The sequence below is a fragment of the Lissotriton vulgaris genome, chromosome 2_1 (assembly GCF_964263255.1).
Source record: "Lissotriton vulgaris chromosome 2_1, aLisVul1.2, whole genome shotgun sequence".
In the NCBI taxonomy this organism is placed as follows: domain Eukaryota; kingdom Metazoa; phylum Chordata; class Amphibia; order Caudata; family Salamandridae; genus Lissotriton; species Lissotriton vulgaris.
Window position 1 is genome coordinate 1,757,299,815 of NC_141687.1, and position 21,578 is coordinate 1,757,321,392.

General features: G+C 46.8%; 1 protein-coding gene across 1 annotated transcript in view; it reads left to right on the forward strand.

Moving 5' to 3' along the window:
* Positions 1-21,578, forward strand: part of LOC147733243 (lamin tail domain-containing protein 2-like) — a 256,043-nt gene that overhangs the window by 197,391 nt on the left and 37,074 nt on the right. The window contains exons 7-8 of the mRNA XM_086957808.1: positions 9,337-9,524; positions 10,348-10,499. Of these exons, the coding sequence (XP_086813934.1) occupies positions 9,337-9,524; positions 10,348-10,499 (340 nt within the window). The remainder of the gene's footprint in view (positions 1-9,336; positions 9,525-10,347; positions 10,500-21,578) is intronic.

The following is a 21,578-nucleotide window of genomic DNA, read 5'->3' on the forward strand; positions in this document are numbered from 1 at the left end:
CGCAGGTGTTAAAGCATAAACGGCCATTTAATAGACCTGGCTGCACAACATAACAATAACCAAAAACATCAACATTAATAACAACAACCCCCATATCAACTCTTCATGCCTCACACTCTTCACCCACTCTCCCTCCTATCTCCAACTGCTCCATGCCCATACCGTACCTCATCCATATGCAGAAATCACCTAGCCTCCTGCCCCGATACCTCTGACATTCCAGTCATGCCTCCAGCTCCCCACATCATTCAAACTTCCCCCACCCCCACCGCCCCAGGGATGGGTGCGCCCGCTCTTGACCCCCCTATCCCTCCAAAGTACCGCCTACCCGCAGCCCTGGCCTAAACTGGCACGCTAAGCCAACCCATGCCTCAAACCCCATGAACTGCAGGGTGGGTGGGTGGCCTTTCGCAAAGACCCTCCTGATGGTGCTGGGTGCAGGAAGAGGAAGTTCCCTTCCTCCCTTGCACTTATGACATCCCCCCAACTCCTCCCTTTGCCCCTAGCTGGCCTGGTCTCGCGCGAATGACCCCGGGGGAAGACTAGTCTGCGAGTGTGCTTCGCCCGGGGCCCGTCATTCAGCGTAAGAAAGTTAAAATACATCCTTTTTTGGTTTAAGAAAGCGTATGACTCCCGCCTAAATCGCGTGTTGACATGTATGCTTAACACCTTTGCTGCGGCGGCTATTCCGCCGCAGTGCTAAGGGGGCGGGGCGGCCGTGCGGCGCGCCCATGCTGGTGACGGAACCGCTCCGTCACCAGCCTCGGTTGAGCTGTGCTCATGACGGAGCGGTTCCGTCATGGCCCTGCCCGCTCAATGGAACGCCCAGCGCAGGCGCGGAATCCAGCGAGCGCGCCACGACGGAACCGCTCCGTCATCAGCACAGCGCTACCGCGGCTGATGACGGAGCGGTTCCGTCATCAGCATCGAAGGAGAAAAAAATAAAAAGAAATTGAGTGATTGTAGATAAGGATAAGCAGGTCTGTTCTTGCCCATCTCTATTTTTGTAATGCGACATTGATCTTGCAGTGTAAAGTATGTGACCACCTTCGAAAATCATGGCTTTTATGCGCATCATAAAATGTCTATTGGCACAAACATTAACAAGTCACGCGCTCTCGTTCTTCCGGAGTTACATATTTGTTTGTAAATCACTTGCCTTGCCGAGACACACCCTTAAACAAATAAAAAATAAACACTTCCTCGAGCTTGTTACCAAGGCGCTGTCTTTTTTTTATAAATACATGGCAGGACTATTGTTAGGTTTCGCCGGCGTGAAATCTATTGTATTGTTTTTGTCAAGATCTATTTTACTTGTTACATTTCTAGCGAGTGGCCGATTAATCCCGTAGCCACCGAGGTACCCTGCTAGATTTAAAGTACACCTAAAGGATAAAGAATGTCTGTTTCGTTTGCTTGTCCCGTGCTGCCCTCTAGTGTCTTGATTGAGGAAGTGTCGGAAATGCTTAGAACTTAAGTTACTGAGTGTTTGTTGCCTGTCGTTCCAAATCCTTTACCGATAGCGTTCGATGTACGTATTGCTTAAGTATTACCTTAGATTATTATATCTAACCAGTTCAAAGCATATTCGCCCATATTACAAATAAATAAAGTGTTGCATATTTCTTGGCATTTGATTAAAAAATGTGGCATAACTTCAAATAACTGCCCGCCCCTATTAAACACATAAACGTAGCGTTTTAGGCGAATGACGTTAAGGATAACCCTTCAGGTTGACAGTGCGACTCTAACCGCTAGAGCCCCAAACCAGATCGGTGACACCTGCAGATCCAGAAGTCCTAAATAAAGAAGTGGGGGGACGCTCAGAGACAGAAAGTGACGTCACGACAGGAAGTGACGTTAGGAAAGGTAAAAAAACATAGAAATACAGCAATAATCACGATTCAGTGGGCCCCCGGTGCCACTGCGCCAGTAGCAGCTACGCCCCTGGGTGTATGGGGGTGAATGAAGTCACGGGAAGAGAGGAGTGCAGGACGAGAAATGGGGAAAGGATGCGCGCCTCGTAGTTAAGAAAGTCTGAAGGCAGGGGTGGGGGTGGGGTGCAGGACACAGTATGCTCCGCCAAGATGGCTGCCACCACCACTGCTGCTGGACACGTCTGGCTCCCATTACAGTCTTGTAAAACTACCCACAAGCTGGCCATAATTAAAGTCACTCATTCTGAGTCCACATCACTTACATTTTTGCAAAAGTCATTATTACAACTCCCTCAAAATTATTATGACATTTAAGCTAGAAATATCATTCTTTTATCGCTATTAAATATATTATATTTTAAAAACAACAGGCACAGATAAAAGACATACAATACAATACAAACAGTCTGAAATAAGATGACAAATGTCTGCTTCAACAGTTTAGCCACTAGTACAATGTAAATTGAGGAAGCCATTGTTGTGTTGTGTGAGGGGAGGGGACACACACACTCTGCCAGTAGGTGTGGTGAGTGCGTGCTGACAGCAAGGCCGGCCGCGCAGCAGGAACCACACAGCACGCGTATATGCAGTTCGGAGCTCCGGCCTCAGTACGCGACTGACGTCATGAGTGCCGGGCTCCCATTTATTGACTGCCTCATGTGGTCATTGGGACCACAACAAAATAACAGAACAAAGGGGTCTTCTAACAGATCCTCCTGCCCAAGTGGATGGTCCCGTGTCGCACCTGTTGCGTCACAGGGACGACACCACATTCCTCCCCAAACAGATCTGCGGTCAAATCAACAGTGTCACACCTTGTATAAAAATAATAAAGAACAGTCTTACATGAAGTGGTCTTTCATCCGGCTGTAGGGCTCATTATTTTTTTCTCAGACTGTTCCGGGTAAACGCCTGACATCCCAGGGGGCCAACTGGAGGCAACAGGGTTGCTCACAGCCACCTCCGGAATAGGAACAACAGCCATCCGCGAATCAGGTTCTAAGCCTCCCTACTCCTCCACATCTGGGATGTCTTCACTGGCAGCCCCAGGCACTGCAGAATCCAAGGACATTCTCGAGGGAGTGTGGAAAGCCTTGAAGGACACATTCTGTGTGACAGTCTCTGGGCCTTGCTGCACCATGAACTGGGTGCTTCTCCGGTGAGTGATAGCCCAGGGTTCCTTTTCATAGGGGAGTCTGAATTTGCCCCCTGGGGTGCGGTCCCATAGAAGAACCAGATCTACAACCTTGAGATCAGACGTACATGCTCCCCTCCGTTGACTGACCTGATCATTTCGAGATTGTAGTCGATCTTGAATCACGGACTCTTGCAGAGGCTCTGGTCGCCATTGAGGGTGGTGCGGGATGGGGTCAGCTACCGGCTGACCCATCTACAGATTTCCTAGAGCTCTCCCCGTCATGGAGTGTGGCTTTTGTCGGTATACTCTGAGAAATGAAAAGATGGCTAACTCCAGAGATTGTTGGCGCTCATGGGCAATGCAAATGAGTTTGTTCAGACTCCTCATGAACCTCTCTGCCTCACCGTTTGCTTGAGGCCACCTTGGAGAGACCTTCTTGTGGGTAATGTTAAGCGAGGCTAGATAGTTCGCTGTCTCCTGTCCTTGGTACGGAGGTCCGTTGTTAGTCTTCAGTTCTTAGATTAGTGCGTGAGTGGCAATTACTTTCTCGAGCTTAGGAATGACTTCATGGGCACTCAATGACGATATTATTTCCACCTCCGGGTATTTTGAATGGTCCCGTCCGGGAGACTTCCAAAGTCCAGGCTGACACTATACCATGGATGGCGGGGTCGAGGCTCCTGATTATTGGAGCCGGGTGGCTGACTTCTCCGGTAGTTTGGCACCACTGGCAAGACCTCACTGCCTCTTCCACCTTTTCGTCCATCAAGGGGAACCACACCTTTGTTCTCAGGTGGCTCTTGGTCTTCACCATCCCCTGGTGTCCAGCATGCGCTAATTGGATTACTCGACCGGTCAGAGCTGTAGGGATGACCAACAGATGGCCCCTGAGAAGGCACCCTGTGGAATCTTCATTCAGCTCCTGTTGCATGTGGTATAGACTTTCCATCGTGTGTCAGGCTTCTTCAGCGAGGGCTTTCCACTCCAGCTTAATAACGGGCCACTGATCATGCCTCATGATTTGCTTTGCTCATTGAAGACACTCATCACAACAAGTTACCTTTCCCAGTACCTCCATCAACAGGGGAATGGGGCATGAATGGGGCATGACCTAGCTGTGATACACAGGACATATTCCTCAATGTCGTCGGCATCAGCTTCCTCCTCTGGGGTGGCCGCTCGAAGGTGACGTGATAGATAGTCCGCGGGGTTCAATACTCCAGGGTGGAATTCCACACAACAGTTATATTCCTGCAACTGAAGCATCCACTTTTCGATGCGAGGAGTTGGTTTGAAAGCAGTGCCGGTAAAAAAAAGGGATAAGAGGTTTGTGATCCGTTGCTAAGACACACGGGTGTCCATACACATACAAATGAAAATGGCGACATCCCCAATGGATGGCTATTGCCTCTTTTTCAATTTGAGAGAATCTCTGTTTGGTGTCTGTTAAGGACCGACTGGCAAAAGCCACAAGGCTCCAGTCTTCTTCCGCCTGGCCTTTCTGTGATAGAACAGCTCCGAGCCCTTTGTGGTCCAGCATCAACTGTGATCATGGTTAGCTTGCGCGGGTCCAAATATGCTAAGGTGGTAGTCCCAGATAGAGCATCTTTGGTTGCATGGAATGCTGTTTCTTGGTCTGGACCCTAAGGCCAGGGGACTAATCCCTTGGTGAGCTCCCCGAGAGGCTGCTTGAGGGTGGTTAGGTCTCGTATAAACCGGCTACAGTAATTGATTATGCAGAGAAAACTCCTCACCTCGGTGGTAGTTGTGGGAGCTGGGGCCATTTTAATGTCTTGGACCTTGTCGGGGTCTGGAGTAACCCCTGATGCAGAGAAGACATATCCGAAGAATTGTAATTGTTGTTTCAGAAACTCGCATTTCTTGCAGTGTAGGGGGAGTCCGGATTCCTGGATTTGTTGTAATACCAGGGTCAACCTGGCATTGTGCTCTGGGATGGTCCTGGCATGGATAAGAATATCGTCACTGACGTTTATCACTCTTGGCAGGTCCATTAGCAATTCTTGTATCACTTTCTGAAACACCTCAGCCGCGCTTGACACCCCGAAGCTAAGACGGGTGTATCTCCTCAGACCTACATGGGTTGAGAATGTGGTTATATACCGGGACTCTCATCTAACACCACCTGATGGTAGCCGGACTGAAGATCAAGCTTTGAGAACCAACATGCTCTGTTCAGCTCCCCGATAAGGTCATTGTTCGTGGGAGTGAGGGGTCGCTCTCTCTTCATGGCTGCTAAGGCAGCCTCATGTCGATGCAGATTCGCACCCCTCCTGGCTGCTCTGGCTTGTGAGTGACAATGATAGGGGACACCCACAGTGTGGGTCCCGTTACCTTCTCAATGATCCCGTCGCCTTCTAGTTTAGCCAAGTTTTTTTTCGACCAATGGCCGTAGGTGGAAGGCGATGCGCCTATGGCGTAGGGGCCACAGGTTTGACCGTGGGGTCAATGTGTAAGTGTACTTTTTCACCAGTTGAGCCGCCCGATCCCCTCGACGACAGCAGGGAATTCAGCGAGAATGTACTGGACTGTTTCGTGGTGTACTCCAAAGGAGAAAGTGATGATCTCCGCTGCTCGGCACCCCAGCAGCATGCCTTGCCCTTCCTCAGCAATGTAGATTTGTGACTAATGGACTTGGCACCATATGAGATGGTCGTTTTGAACTTTCCCCTCATGGCTAGTGGCTGATCCTGACCATACGCAAAGACTTTGATGGACGAGGAGTTCAGCGAGGGGCCTTGCTCCAAGGTCTCTTATACTTCCGCAGACATGATATTGATAGTGGCACCAGTGTCGACGACAGCCGTGACGGTGTGCTCTTCGACTTGTACTTGACATTGCGGAAGTCTGCATGAAGCCTGAGCAGCAGCACCTATCTGGTATGCTGAATGGACTGTGTGTTCCTCCACTTCATCATCATCATCATCCATGTCTCTGTTTCCGCTTCGGGAATGAAGTTCACAGATGTTCTGGGGCATCGAGCCTTGCGAGATCGGTACACACGTTCAAAGTGATTCATCTTGCCTCATCCCGTGGACCCTTTCCAGCATGCCGGACAGTCAGCCGATCCATGGGGGTCTCTGCCACACTATCCACATTTCCTGGGGCTTGCGTTGGTCTTCCTGGGTGGTCTGGTCACCTGGCGGGGAGTGACCGCTTTGACCGGTTCTACCTTCACAGGTGGTTGGAGCGCTGCTTCCAAGTGGGCTGCTCGGACCCGTGATAACTCTTTTGTCCGACCTAGAGTTAGTATGTCAGCCAGTGACTTTGCAGACTCCTCTAATATCCTTTATCGGAATTTGGCAGAGGCACAACCTTGTATTATCTGGCCCCTTATTTCATCACCTTCATCATGAAATCCACACGTACTTGCTAGGTCTTTCAGGCGAGCATGGAATGCGTCAATGGATTAGTCTGTTTGTTGGCACGCTTGCCGAAAGATAAAACGTTCTTAGCCCTGGTTTGCCATGGGCTGAAAGTGCGCCGAAAGTGCAGCAATCAATGTGAGATGTGCTTTGGGGGCTGGTTCATTAAGTGATTTAGCAATCCTGTAGATGTCTCTGCCTCCTAAATGCAGTAGCATTGCTCTCTTTTGGTCATTTTCTACTTTTGTTGCTTCAAAAAATATAATTAGCTGCTCAACCCTTTCCTTCCATTTTGGGGCCTGAGCAGAAGGCGGCCCTTCCACCAGGAAGTGCTCTATGGGCCCTATGGTGGCCATCGTGTTCGTTCAGTGTACCTCGCCCCCCTTCAGGCAGCAGGGCATGCGCTTGTGTAGATTGGAGTGCGTGGGCACCCGCAATTACATGCCCCTCCAACCCCCAATTACCATGGTCTCCTACCCCTGACATCCCAGCTGCAAAGCAGAGACTCCAGTGATGGTAATGAAGTATGCTGGCTGTTAGTTTCAGTTTTGTTTTGTTGCACCTGGCTCAAGCATGCAGGGCCACTGACCTGTCGCAGAGGGTGGTGCACGTTTCCAGGGCTAACGGTGTGGCACGTGACAGCAATGAGGCACACAGAGAGCGCTACACTCCCTCCTCCGTACCACTGGGTTGGTGCCACCACATTGTGCGAAGGCGAGCCGCCATCCGATGCACGAGCACTGCGTGCGGTTGCAACACACCTGCCGCTGCCACGGAGTGAGGAAAGGTGAAGCTGGGCGCCCCACCCTCGTCACCAATGTTGTCTTGTGCAGGGGGGGGGTACACACTCTGCCAGTTGGTGCAGTGAGTGCGCGCTGACAGCAAGGCCGGGCCACGCAGCAGGAACCACACAGCACACGTATATGCAGTTCGGAGCGCTGGCCTCAGTACATGACTGACGTCATGAGTACCGGTCTCCCATTTATTGACTGCCTCACGTGGTCATTGGGACCGCAACAATATAACAGAACAACGGGGGTCTTCTAACAGATCCCCCTGCCCGAGTGGGCGGTACCATGTCGCACCTGTTGCATCACAGGGACGACACCACACCCATCTCTGGCTAACATAGAAACACCGGTTTAGGACATTCCTTTCTCCCCTCCAATGAGCTGGTCAACAGTTCAAACCAGCTTCAGATTTAGTTTCAATAATGGATCTGTTGTACTGGAATACCTAGTGATGCGGTATCCAGTCCAACAGAACCATTATTGATTGTTTAACTACCCGCCCAGGTTCTGAGGGTTACAGGGTCACCCCATTATATTTAATGGTCAGATTTAGTTTCAGCAAGAGATTGCGCAATGTAGGGTCAAATAAAACTTGAGATACAAAGACATTGCCGTAGTGATCTTACACATACCAACGCATTTCTACCCCATCAGTACAATGTATCTTCCTCAAACAAATAAGTAGTTGACAAAACTTTAGCATTTCCACCTTTCTATTCGCCATCCATTGGCAATTCTTTTGGAAGAGCGTGTTCTTTCTTTGGATAACAGTGCTAGCCCAACCAGCTGCTCACTCATACCAAATGATGAACGCATTTGCCGGGTTATTCTAAGAAAAACACCAGGACGAGTATCTCTGCATCCGTTCTAATGGAGGGCCAACCAAACTCCGGTTGAATGGCTTCCATCATTATACCCGCACAAAGCGAATGGTGGCGCTTCCTACATGTGCTCTTCTGTAGGTTGTCTTCAAAAGGTCCAACCAGAGAGTTTAAAGGGCAGCAGTACACGACTATGCATTCACTTTTTCAACGAAAGCCCTAATTAAAGGCACCAATGATAGTGGTACTAATTTGACAATTGACTGTTAATAACATTCTTCTTTTTACTTCCTTAAAATGAGTACCAAAGGAGAGGTTTGAATTATTTATTTATGGATACTTGCATTCACTGCAGCTTTCACTCCAGGGAGTCTCTTGGCGCTGGCCCCTACAGCAACCAGGAACAGTGAACGGAATGTGCAACTGGTCCTGCTGGAGCTAGGAGACAGCGCCCCCTTCATGAAACAGATACTACACCATCTCAGTTGGCAGTAGGAGTCAGTGAAATGTGACTGCAATTGTAGCCACAAAACATTTAAACACATCATTGTGATTTGCAACAGGGAGGGGGACCCTTCTAACTATCTCTTAATGGACGATACATAATGAGTCACAGAATCCTTGTGTGTCGCAAAGTCTTTTCCAACTCAGAAAAGGGCTTAAGTACAGTGAAAGCAATCTTTTTGTTAATTGAAGGGTTTGTGGCTGCAAAAGTATTTTGTACATTAGGCCCCAAATACATAAATGCTTACTATTTTTACATTTACCTTTATATTCTTTATGTCATAACTTTAGTACGTGCACAAATGGCAAACCAGAAATGCCTTAGCATTGACCAACTTGTTTTTGAAAGTGGGGTATTGAAGGCGTTCGCCTACAGTGGTTACATTACTAGTTTCCCTTCGTTTCTCTTACATATATATTGTGTAACAGGCTACATTACTCTTCACTTCTCGGTGTAATCTGTTTTTGACATTGACTTGAACAATCTTTCACTTACTCACATTGGGTTGCCATAAAGGCCAGCAGTATAGCGGGAGATTTTCTGTGAAATAAGTTATTACTTCCTAATCTTTGATTAGCTTCCATTTGGAATAATGTTGGCATACAGAGCAGACAGTTTGAGATGCCCACACAGATCCCTTCAAGGACATCAGAGGTCTTTGCAAGGAAGGTTAATTGTGAATATGCTTTTGCTTGCCTTCATCTACATTGGGCCACTGTTAGCCAGAAGCACGCTCATTGTTATCGTCTTTCTTCTTTCAGCCCATTGACTGGTTCCGAGCACCTCACAGAGCCTCTCCTGTGTTGTATCATAAGGTGAATGTTTCAGAGCACTCCCAAACCCAGCAACAGGAGCCAACAAATGGTGGAGAACCGGTCACCCAAAGTCCACCAGCAGAGCCAACAGGAGTGGTCACAACAAAAAATCTGGCAATGTCCCCACCACTGAGGTAAATGTCTCCTTACTATCAGGAATGTTTTCCAGCTGTTAACAAGAACATTTTGGGGAAACAACATGACCATAGAGCTCAGCTGGTAATACTACCTTCCTTTCACTGTCCCACTGGCGCGAAGTTTTCGATCAATGAACCACCTCAGCTCCTTCTGAAGGTCCTAATGTTCTTCACCTGCGAACACCTGGCAGCTTAGCTGGGCTCTAGCAATGGTGTGGTGGCAATATTCCTTTGTGAACAATATGTATACGTCTCTATCGCTCTTTGGTCCCTCTGGGAAAGGAGCGTGCAGCGTGGGCACCAAGGAGGTTGGCAGGGTAGAGTCTATCAACCTACAGAGAGCGAAAAGTCCATAATGTCTCCAAATACTGTCTCCGACCCTTCCACTACCTCACTCCTAACCTCCCTTCACGTATGATGCCCCTACATAACAAGGAGTTAGGTAGGAATGAGCAGAGCTGAGGGCTTTGACAGTGCTGGTGCAGGGTATGTGCTTGGAATGGGTCTCGGTCTTTAACAGAGAGGCCACGTCATCCACCACTGCACTGAGGTGAAATCTCAACAGTGATGAACTATCTAATGACAGGAAGATTAAGTTAGCTTGTTCTTAATTGCTGACACATTTTCTGTTGATGAGACCCTGGGTCTCTGGTGAAGTGGGAAAGATGCAATCATGTAAGAACTACAATTGAGATGTTTAGGCTCTGCAGTGTCTACCTTATTCACTAGACCACATATATGACCCTACCAATGCCATGGGTGTTTCTATGGATGTACAATTTATGTGTACCCTCTGTCCTTCCCACATTCTTTGGAACAGAGCACGTCCTCCATCAGCACCACCATCCCTCCGGAGAAGTGCATGGAATCCTACAGCCAGCGAGAAGAGAAATCCCAGGATCTACTCCCGGAGCACAGCGCGAGAGTGCAGCTGGGACTGCTTCCTACCAGGAAACCTCAGCACTGCCACAGGTACCCATTTATGCTTCAAGTTTGCTGAATATGCTGATATTTTTCGTGGAAGCACATAAACATATTCAATGTACCTCTAAATGAGAGACCCTACTGCATATGATTTTTAAAAACAAACAAAACAGGTTGGTAGTGTATGATGTTGGCAGAATTGCAAAGGAAAGGGTGTCAATTATATGACCCTTCGTCGTACATAATAGGAAGGGCACTGGGGGAAGGCCTCATCTTCAGACCGAAAGGGATAAGGCAAATGGGAAATCATTTCAATGAATTCCAATTAACAATGTGGGCAGGGCAGTCACATCCAGACAACAACACAGTGGGCTTAAGAAAGAGTAGATGAGGTCAAGAATTTAGATAAAAAAATACAGGGTTTAATCCATGAACAAGCATAAACAGCACTTATAGGGATGGCATACAAGCTGATGTCTCTGTAGCAGAGGTCCTACGTGCCTAACATGCAGTGCTTCAAGTGCATGTGCTCTTCCTCATGTTTTTGTGCAGCTTGCTGCAGCGCCTATGTAGAAACACCATCTGAGTCCCAAGTGGCACCACGATGAATAATCCTTCAAATGGCAACCTGCAGAAGGGGTAAGAGTAGGGGCGTGAAGGAGAAGCGAAGTGAATTAGAGTCGAGGAGTCATGGACTGCCAAGGAAGGTGGGAGCTTCCACTGCGGGTACCCACGCTGTGCAGACACATGTCCGCCTCAGTGACATACACATAACAATGTTGTAAATGTCCCTCCCTTCCAAAAGGAATATCCTGATATTCCCACTTTAAAAAATCAGCCAACAGTTACCAGCTCATTAAAAAATTGGCTTATGCCACTAATAATGGAAGCTACCCCAAGTATTGCAAAGCAAAGCCCAGGAAAGGCACGTTTTGGTAGGCGGTAAACGGGGAATCTCTGCAGAAATCACATGGGAGAGATGATACATGCAGGAGAGACTGGGACAGGGGCAAAAGCAAAGAAGGGCGGCATTGTAAATGCAAAGAGCATACCGTCCAGGCTCCCCCTGCTGTACATGCAACTCCCTTTTTGGGATACACCTCCACCTGCTGTGATTGAGCATGGTGCAGCCGTACCCCATGTACTGCCCGTGCTTGCAGCGTCCTTGAGGGACATCCATACCAAGTATGCACTTTAACTTCATTTCCCTCCATGGGGCCGAGGTGACAAAGAAACAGAAGACCTTTTGACGGATATGCTGGGTGGATACAGGGGGCTCATGACAGACACCTGGAAAAGATCCTGAACGCAGAAGAGGAAAATATGTTAAAGCTGAACGTGTGAGACCACAGTCTGCTGTGGGTCAGAGAAGAGCAACTCAAAGGGAAACTCAAGAGCATCCAAAAGTTCCTGACCAAAAGTAACTCAAAAGACCAACCTACGCTTAGCTGGAACATGAATGAAGATAGGGTTAGAAGTCTGCTGGGGCTAATATTCTTAGCCAACAAGTTACACCAGCATGAGGAAAGGAGACCTTTAGGCCCACACCAGCCACCACAAGATTGATCGGCTCAGTAGTGAGACATCCTACATGCACAGAAGCTGAAGAACAAGAGACAGAGCACGCCGCAGGTGCTCACGTCTGTATCTGAATTGATTGTCACCCAAAACGAAGGCGCAGTTACAGGTTCCTTTAGTGAGTTATGGGCTCCTAAAGTCTCAACCAAGACAACAATAAAAGCAGCCTTCAAGTAGGAAACAAGAGCCCAACAAAGACAGCCTGCTAGGAGTCACGGGTTGGCACATACAACCAACTTCGCTATAACTGCGAAAAGCTAGCAGTGCATCGGATAACCAGGAACAGTGTCTAGTCAGATTACAATGCGGCATGCGTTGCCAGTTTTCCAGACTGAAGGCCTTGCCATCTGTTCAAAAACAACAATTGATGACAGAATGCAGAACAAGGTCATACATTCACCCCAGTACAGAGATCTGGGCCTAAATCCATCTTTTTATTGCACTCCACACCACCCCAGTTCAGACATTGTCCATCAATTGTTGTTTTTGCATTTGTCACCCTGAGTGGGATGGGTATGCTCAGACGTGAGTCCCATGCTCTCCACACCACTGGAGTCAAGCTATCCTGGCTGAAGATGGCTGATAGCCAGAAACTGGTCCTAGGATGCTTGATTCCGGTCCAGGAAAGACATGGCTTGGCAATTCGAGCTGGACTGTTCCCATGAGGCACAAGGTCAAGGCTGATTTGCATATGGCCATGTCTCAACTGGGGTGGTGTGGAGTGCAAAAATACGATGAATTTAGGCCCAGATCTCTGTACTGGGGTGAATGTATGACATTGTTCTGCATTCTGTCCATCAACTGTGGTTTTTGCATTTGTCATCCCGAGTGGGATGAGTACGCTCAGGTGTAAGGCCCATGCTCTCCACACAACTGGAGTCAAGCGATCCTGGCTGAAGACGGCTGATAGCCAGAAACCGGTCCTAGGATGCTTGATTCCGATCCAGGAAAGACATGGCTTAGCAGTTCGGGCTGGACTGTTCCCATGAGGCACAGGGTCAAGGCTGATGTCTGAACTGGGGTGGTGTGGAGTGCAAAAAAAACAAACGATGGATTTTTGCCCAGATCTCTGTACTGGGGGTGAACGTATGACATTGTTCTGTATTCTGTCCATCAACTGTGGTTTTTGCATTTGCCGTCTGTTCAGCACTCAGACTGAGGCACATCAACTCACCTTCAAGAATCACATGCACCCCACAAACTGGAACAATGCAAGACAATGGGACAAACCTATTGTGCTCTCTCATCCTTAGCATCTGGGATCAGTAATTTGCTGCCCCAGCCAAAAAGTATACAATTTGTGACCTGTTTTGAAAGGATGAATGAGTCAAAGTCAGCGGCAAGACTGATGTGAAGATGAGGTGTTTGAAAGCAGCTATGTGCTAGATAAATCAGGAAGGGAACAAGCATCAAAGACATCAACCCTATCAACCAACCCAAGAGAAGAGAACAGATAGTCATCTGGGGTGGGACAGACGCTTGCATGGGGCAGAGCACCAATGACCAGTTACCTTTCATGGCCCAACATTTCGACTCCTGACAGTGAGGCTTGGAGCACCGTTCAGAGGCAAGTGTAAAACCTAAAAATTTCAAGTGCTACAGACTCCAGGATTTCTGAAAAATGGAATATCACACAAGTTACCCAACATAAATATCTTGAGATCTAACCTGCAGTCATTCTCACACCAGCCAAACAAACATAAAACTGATGCAGTCAGTTGCTCTCTTTACTATGACTGAAGGACAAGGCCAGACAGAGCATCTGGTGTTTCTCCAGGAGGCTGGACGAATCCGACTGGATTGCTCCTGGCGGCTGGCTATGGTACGGGGGGTTGGTTCATCGCTGAGTTGGGAGCAACTGTGTTTTTCAAATTGTTATGGGTTTAAAAGCACCTGTTGCAGAGTTCCTTTAATATCCAACAGTTTTCAGGCAACAATTCAAATGTCACAATAACTGGTGATTAATGTTTTAGCTGGAGAGTGTTCAGAGTTTTGTCTAGAGGTAGTTTTGACTCACCTAAACCCCTGCAGAGTGTTATCAACCCTGATGCAAAGTACATGTACCATGCAGATCACAGATTTCTACTGAATATGGATAGCTCAGTGGGGTACTGCTTTTCATTGAGACCCTTTTCTTACTTGCAGTTCATAAGTTCCAATCGTAATATAGCAAAGTGAGCTATGAACTGCTAAAGAGATGCATGCAAACTGCATGATACAGGTTATAAAGTTATGCTTTTTTCAGGTTTTTCATAATCCTAATGTTGCTAAAGTTTTTTGGGATAGAAATAAATTCTTGTTAGTAAAGCCAACCCTAACCACTGTGTTACATTCTGAATCCTGAGTTTGTGCTTCTCCAGACCAATCACTCTTAAAAAACGATTATCAGTATGGATGAAATTTTAATTCCACACGTGTAGTCCCCTTTGTCTTCTGTAACATTTTCTATACACTGATTTACACACGTATGATTCATTGTCTCTGTATATGAATGTGATGTATAGTGCTCCAACATCCTACACTGGTAGGAGAGGCGCTATAAAAGAAATGAAACAAGCAGATGAAAAATGCAACCTAACAAGGTTATACTAATGATGAAAGATTTGAAGCACCTGCGGTGCTGCTTTTCCTAGAGCGGTGCAAAAGGGGGTGGTGATGGACTGAGCATCTGAATCAATCAAACACTCACACCCAGTCAAAAGATCTGGGATTAATCCATCACCGTTCTTTAGCCCACTCTGCCACCCCAGTTCAGACATGGCTATATGCAAATCAGTCTGACCCTGTGGCTCATGGGAACAGTCCAGCCCGAACTGCCAAGCCATGTCTTCCCTGGACCGGAAACAAGCTTCCGAGGACCGGTTTCTGGCATTCCAGCCGTCTTCAGCCCGGCTTGATGGAATCCAGTGGCAAAGTGAGCAAGGGACTCACGTCTGAGCGTACCCTGCCACACTAATGGCGGCCAAAAGCGGTACAAAAGGGGGTGGTGATGGACTGAGCATCTGAATCAATCAAACACTCACACCCAGTCAAAAGATCTGGGATTAATCCATCACCGTTCTTTAGCCCACTCTGCCACCCCAGTTCAGACATGGCTATATGCAAATCAGTCTGACCCTGTGCCTCATGGGAACAGTCCAGCCCGAACTGCCAAGCCATGTCTTCCCTGGACCGGAAACAAGCTTCCGAAGACCAGTTTCTGGCATTCCAGCCGTCTTCAGCCCGGCTTACTTGAATCCAGTGGCAAAGTGAGCAAGGGACTCACGTCTGAGCATACCCTGCCACACTTATGGCGGCCAAAAGCGGTACAAAAGGGGGTGGTGATGGACTGAGCATCGGAATCAATAAAACACTCACTCCCAGTCAAAAGATCTGGGATTAATCCATCACCGTTCTTTAGCCCACTCTGCCATCCCAGTTCAGACATGGCTATATGCAAATCAGTCTTGCCCTGTGCTTCATGGGAACAGTCCAGCCCGAACTGCCAAGCCATGTCTTCCCTGGACCGGACACAAGCTTCCGAGGACCGGTTTCTGGCATTCCAGCAGTCTTCAGCCCGGCTTGCTTGAATCCAGTGGCAAAGTGAGCACGGGACTCACGTCTGAGCATACCCTGCCACACTTATGGCGGGCAAAAGCGGTACAAAAGGGGGTGGTAATGGACGGAGCATCTGAACCAATCAAACACTCACACCCAGTCAAAAGATCTGGGTTTAATCCATCACCGTTCTTTAGCCCACTCTGCCACCCCAGTTCAGACATGGCTATATGCAAATCAGTCTGACCCTGTGCCTCATGGGTATGCTCAGACGTGAGTCCCTTGCTCACTTTGCCACTGGATTCAGGCAAGCCGGGCTGAAGACGGCTGGAATGCCAGAAACCGGTCCTCGGAAGCTTGTTTCCGGTTCCTTTCCCTAGGGTAAGCGTTCCTGCCCCCTTGTGAGATTAATTCTAGCCCAAATCAACTGCAAGAGCCTCATTTTTTATTCTCCTCCCCTTAGGGTCATCAACAACCCTTGGTTGCCCCGTTTTTAGTCCTGATGAAGACTCGCAAGGCCCTGGTCCAACTAACCCATAGGCCCTAAGACGAGTCGAAACGTCGACGCCCTTGTTATTTCTTAACCTGGACCCTATTTTCGCCATAAAACGTGCAAATAGGAAAGAAATACATGTTTGTTTCTTTGAAAGAATTTTTCAAAAATGTGTGCATAATTAATCCTTGTTGCCAGGTTTATTAGGACGTTGAATTGTTCAACCGTTCCTTTGTATAGCATTATTGTAAATAATTTTATGTCACTATTTCTTTGAATTTTTCTTATTCCCATTCACCAAACACTGTCCCACTCAACCCTTTTTCCTTTGCACGCCTTCTTGGGGCAAACTACATGTTTCTAGCAATTTTCAAACTGTGATTTATCGCGTTTAATCTAGATGCAATGAATTAAAATAGTTTCTGGTTTTTGTATTGGTGCTGTTGCAATCCTTTCCTTTGACTGGTGCATTTATTAGCTAGAGCTGATCTAAGGGACATGCTCTGAAATGTTGTATGAATAACGACTATGTACTGATTGATTCTGCCATTTAAAGAAAAAGGTCAAGACCATTGTTTTCAATATCATCATCTTCCTTGCACTGTGGCTGTCTGTCTGCTGGGACTCTTTCCTAGGCCACCCAAAAGTAAAGCTGGAAATAAGTTCATAGATCTGGCCCTGGTGTTGGCGAGACGGCGTATAGCAATCACATAGAAAGCACCTGCGGGACCGCACGCCACTGTGTGGCGGAGGGAGGTAATGACGTGGGCTGGTGCAGAAGTGAGAGTGCTGCGTAGGGAAGAGTTGAGAGGGCTGCGACTGCGTCGGATAGCAGACCAATGGAGGGACATATTACATGCCTGGGAATACAGGGACCGGACTCCCCAGACGCCACAAGCGTAGAAAGCGACACCCCCATGGAGTCCGGAGGGAATGACTGATTGGAATGGATTCTTCCCCCCTCCTCCCCTCTCCACCTTTCTTTCTTTCTTTCTTCCCCCCTCATCAGGGGGGCTGGGTTTAATCTGCGGGAATGACTGTTGGGACCGTTCTCCCCCACCTGCCCCCCTCTTCACCTTTACCCTCCCTACCCGGCTACTGACTGAGGCTTACGACATGCTATGTATGTATAGTGCCCTACTGGACACTGACAGGCAGCTAACATCCCAGTTTTTAATTCCCCATTTGACGTGTTTATTTTTATGACTACATGGTCTTGAAGTGGAGGAGACTCCGCATACCCAGACATAAACACGTTGCATACTTCCGAGAATGTACGCTTATATGGGACCAGGGAGGCAACGGAGCAGACACCTGAAGTTAGGGTCCAGCAATGTCCGAATGGGGTACCCCTAGCTGTTGGTATACATACCTACTGTACCAGTCAAAAGTTGATATGAAAAGATCCAGAGCACTCGGCTACTGTACTGACCTTTGTAATAATTCTTCTCCAAGGTCGATTGTATCATGCATGTTGTGGACACTATTATGGAGAAAATACTAATAATGTATGTGGATTAATGTATGATGAAATGTTAATAAAAACAGGTTAAAAAAAAAAACTTGACATGTGATGCCTTTGGCACCGTTCTTTCAAAGTATCATGCTACGGTAGTTTCTGCATTTGTGATGTCACGTTTTTTAAACTATTGTATTATCAATGGGAATTAGCCTCAAAGGGCATAGGGATAGTGTGTTTGTATGGAAGAAAGAAATATTATTTATTTTGAAAGCCCTCGCCCACCAACCTAGTTGGTGGCATGCTTCATCATCGGGCTCCTGCCGATGGCACCAAATGTGTCCCGGGTGTGCTTCAACGCCCGTTTACAGCGGAGCTGGTTTTGTGGTGAATGAGTGAGCCGGGATAGCGTGTGGGTGTGAATTAAAAACTGTCCTCGGGTACCGTGTCCACTATTTTAGCACGGACACAGCGGCATTTAAGCACATACGATATGTGCATTCTGGGATGCTAATTTCCATTCATTATGTGTTTGTTTGTATTGTTTTATGTCCTTTCTTTTTACATGTACAAAGCACAGAGGGAAGCACCCTCTAACTCATATTGCACCTTAGCGAGTGCTACACATAGCTGGTCACTTTCACTCAATTCCTGACCCTACCTTTTTTTTTAAATCACTTCACGAGCACTTCACACATTCATAGGTCCTGAAGAAAGCTAGCTCATTACCAAGGCCTGGCTGAAACTTATTGACCACACAGGATGTGGGAGACCATAGATAACTCCACAACACATCCATTGCCTTGTTTTTAACACTGCCAAGGTACCGCTAATAAAATTACCTAGTATAGGAATTGGGACCAGAGGACAGTTTTTAATTCACACTCACACGCCATCACGGCACACTCATTCACCACGAAACCAGCTTAGCTGTAAACAGGCGTTGAAGCACACCTGGGACACATTCGGTACCACCGGGTGGAGCCCGATGATGAAGCATGCCACCAACTAGGTTGGTGGGTGAGGGCTTTCAAAAGAAATAATATTTCTTTTCTTCCGTACAAACACACTATCCCTATGCCCTTTGAGGCTAGTTCCCATAGATAATACACATATTTCAGAGGAAGTGAACTAGCCCTGTAGTTCCTCCCTCTCCCATTGATACCTAATTAAAACGTTTAAACTAATATAATGTTTTCTAGTTAGGTCTCTAAACTCCACTTTCTCCATGCTGCATTTTTTTTCTCAGTTGTGTGTAGCGTAAACTCGACCCAAAGTATTGGAGCTCTTTCCATAAGCGCCAGTCACATTACACACGGTCACATTAATTTTTTAGACACCGGGATATTAAGTGATTTGGCCAGCATTACAGAATGTTGAGCGGACACCAAATCTCAAACCTGGTTCACATGTTGGCAGCTCTGGCGTACCTAACAAAACATCCTCTCCCCCATTTACTTCTTCAGAAATTTGCAATTAGGAAGCGAAAAGGTCGGAAGAAAAATGATCAGATATCCACTGCTAGGGGATAGTTTCACAAACATCTAAAAGGAGCATTTTAAATTCCTTTGCATCATGCTTGGACTCTACATTATGGTCAACCATTCTTGCCTTATGGACAGATTTTGCAGGCATTTTGACTCCACGTAAACAGAATGTCGTTTGGAAGCTCTTTTTCCTTTTCTCAGTTTAGATTCCCTTATGTTCAGTTCCAACTTATTAACCTTGCACTTTCCTAACATCCAGTTGTTTCTCTAGCGCTGTCCTGTTTTTTTTCTGCTTTAGGCTGACTCATTCACCAATAGCTCAAGATGAACAGGGAACGCCGATGTTGGAGAAGCCATGCATAACTGCCTTCACGGCATGATTTATGTAACTAACATATAGACTGTAGTATCCTCAGATTTGTACTTATGTTTAAGGAGGAGGATAGTGTTATTGTTTACTGTCTCTTTCTTCCTTCTTTCTTTTCTTATTTGTCTGTTTTCCCTCTCGTGATGTGATGTCATCCTCAACCCTGGGTTTACGGATTTCTTATTACAATTGTATATTTTTACTGTGTATTGTTTTTCTCTTCATTGTTATTTTCTCATTTGTTTTTCATTTCGAGAGGAAGAGGATAATGTAGTATCCTCAGATTTGTACTTATGTTTCTGTACTCCCCTGCATCTAGCTGCTCAGCCAGTGTGGGTGTTCCGGGTAGAATGTTAGTGTGATTTACATGAATGGAATGCTTCAGTGCCTGGTGTGAGTGTTGTCAGTTGGGAGATGGGCTGAGCAGCTAGGAGTCTGCTCCTGGTGGGGCTGCTTGTTCCAGACTTATACTTCCTGTTATCCTACTTATGGCTGAATAAACCAACAACATAACTCAACTACATCTGCCTCTACTACATCATTACTTGTATGTATGGACTAACATACTACATAGACTTCTTAAGGTTCGGGGGGGGGTGCGGTAATATGAACCTCACTTTAACCCTCCAGTGGATCGAAATCTCCTGGAAATGTCCTAATTCAGGCCAAGCCTCAATTGGGGAGACTTTGTTGCTTCGATGGTTTTAATTCTCCCGACCAACTTCAGCCCACTCTTTTCACTCTAGGTTCTAAGTGCAATTAAATTGGCTGAATCAAAAGCTTTGGCGAAATTAAGGAATAGCAAGAAAATGTTTTGCTTCATTTGCTCGCAGTGTTTCGACTTTATCAGTAGCGGTTTTATCTGAACCCTCGCTGCCTCCTGTTCACATATGCTTTGGACTCCTTGAGACATCGCTGTGGGACAAAATTAGTGTAGACTACTGGCCTGTATGGCTCAGGTTAGGAGAAATAATCCTTTTTGTAAATGACAGTAAAGTGCTGGAGCCCCACTTGAAAAGTTCTGGAAGTATCATATTTGGGCCTGGCACTTCGCCTTTACTCAACTTTTTAAGGTCTTGATTCACTGTAGGGGTTTCTCAGCTCTCATGGGCCAGTGGACGTGCTTAATACTGTCGGAATAAATGTTGCACCCTGGTTATTGTGTTCGTTTCCATGAGGGTGTTGTCAGACTTTGATGAATGGTCCAGACGGTTAAATATTGCTCTACAGCTATGCATCCTTTTCTCCTCTCTGACCTTTGCCTCAATGCGCATGTTTTGTTACCAGTTCCCTGGGCAGTTAAGTTCCATTCTCTTCAGCTGCCAAGGTACCCTACCATTTCTTTTGTAATGGATATTTTTTTCTTTTTCATGGGCTTATTGCTAATTTTCACCATGTGTAGGTGGCTTCCTAATGATAGCAGTAGTTGCTCCTTTTCCTGTATCTACTTTTGGACAACATTAATGTGGTTTTGGTCCTAATCGCCATATTGATTAGTTCATCTGAACATCCATCGCCCCAGGACTTTTCAGGAGAAGCACTTGGGGGCATATTTACAAGCCCCTATTGCCACCAAAATGTCACTTTTTCTGATGTTGTGGTGGCATACAGCCTTCGCCTTATTTACAAGGCAGCATTAACCTACTTAACGTGGCTTAACACTGCCTTGTAAATAAGGCATGCTTTCACGCTATACTTAGTGTGAAAGGTGCGGGCAATGGGTTTTGTAGTGGGTGTTCAACCGCAACACCCATTGATTTTTGACGCTGCCCCATATTTACAAGGGTGGTATAAATATGAGGAAGCGCAAAAATTAAGACCAGGGAAAACCTGGTCTTACCCGGGTGCAACAAGGAGAAATGTTTAATTTCTTCAAGTTTTTGCTGTTTACATGTGTGCTGCATTGTGCGCCACACATAGAAAAAGCAAACGGCCATTGATTGTTTATGTGCAGGAAGGTGTCCCTTCCTGCATATAACAATCATTAAAAAAAAAAAGACTGCTAGGGGTAAAAGGGTAAATGGATGACGGATAAGTGGATGGATGAGTGGGTCAAAGGATGGAGGGATAAGTGAAAGGATGGCGCTAAATTAAAGAGTGAATGGATGAATGGATAGATGGGAGAAGGGTGGATAAGTGGAAGGATGGATGACTGAATGAAAGGGTGGATGGATGGATTAATAGATTTGAAGATGTAGAATGGGTT